Source organism: Daucus carota, chromosome 9 (genome assembly GCF_001625215.2).
Source record: "Daucus carota subsp. sativus chromosome 9, DH1 v3.0, whole genome shotgun sequence".
NCBI lineage: Eukaryota > Viridiplantae > Streptophyta > Magnoliopsida > Apiales > Apiaceae > Daucus > Daucus carota.
In genome coordinates this window covers 37,087,108-37,091,593 of record NC_030389.2, presented here as the reverse complement: position 1 = coordinate 37,091,593, position 4,486 = coordinate 37,087,108, and the positions used below count along the sequence as shown (strand labels likewise).

Below are 4,486 nucleotides of genomic sequence, written 5' to 3'. Positions count from 1 at the left end.
GTTATTACGATAGAAATATTCCGTCAATTTTGAAAACGTCTAAAATTCAAATTTTAATCGCATATATAAATTTCGTCAAATATTTATTATTTCGTCATAAGTTAATATATGTGAGCTCCATATAGTTTTTACGACTGAATTAACATCGTAATTTTAGGACGGGTACCAACATATAAAATCTAATTACCAGAATTTGTAAGAGAAAAATTTCGTCGTTAGTGTCTAATATGTGACGGAAATGCCGTCATATAAAGGTAAGGGACCTATTCCTTAATTTTTCAAAAATTTAACTAAAAAATACTAATGACAAATATTTCTTTGGTTGAAGGTTTGTTATTACGACGGATAAACCGTCAATGTGGGATCCAATTTTTAGATTTTAAGTTCAATCAACGAAAAATATGCGTCATCAGTTTGTTTAATATGACAGAAATTTCATCACATTATTTTTCACTAAGCGACGTAATTTTCCTTATTCTTACCTGAAATATTATTTTATATGTTCATAATATTAAATATTTTTAATATTCTTAAAATAATATTTTTAAAAAAAGATCTTTTATATATATATACTTTCTTCAAATTATATATTTTTGGTGATATTGAATGTTTTTATCTGGCTTCTTATCCTAGGAATTTTTAACTTCTTCTTCTTAGTTAGTTCCGTCCAAAAACAACAACAACAACTCCTTAGTTAGTTATGTAACTTGCTTATGACGGGTGTTTTTAAAACTTTTGGCCCAGAAAGTTACTAAGCCAACCATCAAAACCGCCTTATTCAAATTATATATACCGCGCCTCGTTCAACTTATAGGTCATAATTGGCGGTTGGCTCTTACTATCAAAACTAGTTGAAAATCCGTGCGTTGCGGCGGCCTATAAAAATTTATATTATTGATTCAAAATTAATATTTGTGGAATAAAATAAATTTACGGCGACTTAGTAAAATTATATTAATGATTCAAAATCAATATTTGTAGAATAAAATAAATTTTATATTATAAGCATCTCGATGCAATACCAATATTAATATTTAAAATTGCAAATTTGGACTATAATTCATGAGTGAAAAAATGAAAATAAAATTCTGCATGTAATTAACGATTTAAAGCACGACGAATCTTAATTTTTATTGTGTTTTTTATTTAAAAAGTGATCATGTTCTTGACATTGTCATTAACTTTTCCAAACACTATTTCTTAGACATATACACCACTCCCTGCATATAAAAAACATACGGCTTTTTAACAAAACTGGTTGATGACATCTAACCATATACATCGATCGTCCAATAAAACAGACAGTAAGCTTGCAAACAACAACAAATATGTCCGACAAACAAAACAAATATTATAAAAGAATAACCAACAAACATATATCACTGTGAAGGGGTGTGCATTCGGTTAATCGAAACTGAAACCGAAATTTATTTCGGTTAACCAAAACCGAATTTCTATGAAAAACTCTACCGAATACCGAACCGAATTAATTTCGGTTTTGTAACCGAACCGAAATTTAAATTTCAGTTAATACCGAAAATTAACCGAAATTATTTCGGTTATTCGGTTCTGTTTTCGGTTAACCGAACCGAATGCACACCCCCTATCTGTGATATTAAGAGAGTGTGTAGGTTGTGTTTAGATGATCCAAAACCCTACAACCTACAAGGGTATTTATAGGTGCAGAAAGCCTTGTGTGCTACTCTTTTACATAATTAAATAATTTGAAATAGAATCAGATTAAAAAACTTGCAAGATACTATATTCCATAATAAATAATCTGAAACATAATTAGATTAATACTTGCAATCTATTATATTCCATAAATAATCTGAAACAGAATCAGATTAATTTATGCCAAGATATATACCATATCAATTAATCTAAAACAAATTTTTTTTTTTTGATATTTTTTATCCAAAAATTCCAAAAAATTAGAAAAATAGAACGGAGCGATGTGAGAGGCGCCACCTACACGCCCCTCGCTTCTCCTTTATATAAGTATATTGATTTTAAGAAATAATATCGAGAAAGTTAAAGTGGTGTTTTGGATTCAGAGCCCGACTTTAAATTATGTTTTGGGTGCAAAACACTACTTTATCCTTGGTTATCCATTTTTTCTATTTTTAAAAGTCAAAACGCTACTTAGGTGATGATGTTTTGGGTTCAAAACGCAACTTTAAGTTGTGTTTTGGTGCAAAACACAACTTCATCCTTGGTTACTTATATTATTTTTTTTTAAAAGAAAAAGAAATAGTAACAAATATTTCCAACGCGACATTATGTTGCATTTTGGTAGATTCTCAAGTAACGCAGGGATAATTTCACGTCTCTCATTATATTGAGAGTCATTTTTTTGGGTTATAATATGTGGGACATTTTAACTCTAAATTATGCTATATTGTGCACCTTTTTCAATCATAATTAGTGTTAATAGTATATTATAAATTAAAAATTAAAACGAGAGGTTATTTTATTAAGATTTGCAGATAACTAAAACATACAAATAACATGCACATCCATCACCCATCATCCCATCCTCTCAATCTTTTTCTACAACACAAACCTTCCTAGCCATACCTGAAAACAAAACACACCTAGAAAAGGGCAACAAAACACTTATGTCTCATGTTCGACCCTCTTCAACATAGATAGATATATGACACATGCAAACATCATCTAGATGTTATAAGCAGAAAGCACATCTAGATGTTATAAAGCGCTTTGATTCCTCGAACATCATCAGCATGAAAATTTGTTTTGACCACTCCGTAAGAAATACTTGGATACATAATTGCATCTGGGACAGTGCTATGACCAAGTCCAAGAAGGTGCCCAATTTCATGCACAGCAACACTCTCCAGATCAACATAATTAGGAATAGCCCCTATGGACCAGCGCTCATCCACATCAAAGTGTAATCTTCCATCGGTTGGGAAAAATGCATGAGCAAGAACTCCTCCTGGACCATCAAACGCAGAACCATCGCCATGGTCACCTCTATAGTAAGTAACCGTCAGATCAGAGCTTTGGTAATCCAAAGTTTCTTCGAAAGTGAAATGTTGTGTGTACGAAGCCCATCTGTTGAATGCCCTTGCCACAGCCCGTTTGATACTTGAGTAGGTTATGTGCGTTTCAAACCAGTAATAGAGATGAGTTTTGCCAGCTGGCCATTTGTAGCTGCCGTAACTGTAATGAGCGACTATGTGGAGTTTGTTAGAACCGTGATGTTGATGCCCCTCATGTTTCTTTGTCATGCTATTAGTCCCATTGATGATATCCGGAAATCCACACCGTGGCATCACCATCTTTGATATTGTTTCAGAATCAAGTATTCCGGTGATCTTGAGATTATAGTTGGCCTGGTAGGTCTTCACAGCAGCCTCAAGCATCTCATCAAAATGGTCATTATCATGTCCATTTATAGATTTATAGTTCAGGTATCCAAATTTGTTCAGATATTTTTTCAGCTCACGAATGCCTGCTAAATTTTCCCCTTTTTTGCCTCCTTTAAGATGATTTAGAAAACCGAAAGGCTGTGGCTTCTTAGTTGCAAGGTTTTCTGAATTGGACGGAGCATGAAGTAACTTTGGATTTTCTGAGTTGGATGAAACAATAAGAGGCTTTTTAATTTCAAGGTTTTCGTATTTGGATGGAAGAAGTGGCTTTTTATGTGTAGGTTTTTCGGCATTGGATGGAACAAGCAGGAGCAAGAAGAGAGAGATACATGATATCAGCTTAAAATGTTGTGCCATATTTGCTTGAGAAGATGCAACAAGCTAGCTACCAAGGATATCTATATATAGGGACGGCATAAGAAACATTATTCGATTTTTTTTGAAAAGATTCTCTCGATTTTTTTGTTTAAAACTTTCTTTACTTTTCTCAGTTAATTAAAACTGGGGAGCTACAAACAATATTAACCATCTGACGCGCGCATTGTGACGACATATAAAATCAGAGACTTTTCTGATTTTTGATGTACACCATATGTAATGCTTATCTGGTCGATCGAGTACACCGTACAGTTAGGTTAACAAATAGAAAAAGAGAGGAAATTTACCGCAATAGATTTATTTTATTATAACAATATAATTGAGTTGGGCTCGAATTTATAGTTATCGTTCATATCTGGCTCAGATTTGAATTAAAATTATATAAATTTATTCAAATTCAACTCGAGATCGAATATCAATATTCGTATGATTTTCGGTTCGACTCGAACATATACTAAATTACACATTATTGTATGTTAGTATTTCAATTCGTAGAATATAATAAAAAGTTATGAATATCCGAATTAAAATTTTATAAATTTATTCAAATTCAAATCGAGATCGAATATCAATATTCGTATAATTTTCGGTTCAACTCGAACATATACCAAATTACACATTATTGTATGTTAGTATTTCAATTCGTAGAATATAATAAAAAGTTATGAATATCCGAATAATTTATTTACTATAACTAAAATGTAATCATT

General features: G+C 31.8%; 1 protein-coding gene across 1 annotated transcript; it reads right to left on the bottom strand.

Annotated features, from left to right (window-relative positions):
- Positions 1 to 2,705: 2,705 nt before the first annotated feature.
- On the bottom strand, positions 2,706 to 3,755 carry LOC108200815 (metalloendoproteinase 1). The gene has a single exon (XM_017369072.2). It carries the CDS (start codon positions 3,753 to 3,755, stop codon positions 2,706 to 2,708), a length of 1,050 nt encoding a protein of 349 aa, XP_017224561.1.
- Between the last annotated feature and the right edge of the window lie 731 nt (positions 3,756 to 4,486).

What these genes read in the sequence shown, in the direction of transcription:
- LOC108200815 (XM_017369072.2), bottom strand. Translation starts at nt 3,755, where the DNA reads ATGGCACAACATTTTAAGCTGATATCATGTATCTCTCTCTTCTTGCTC.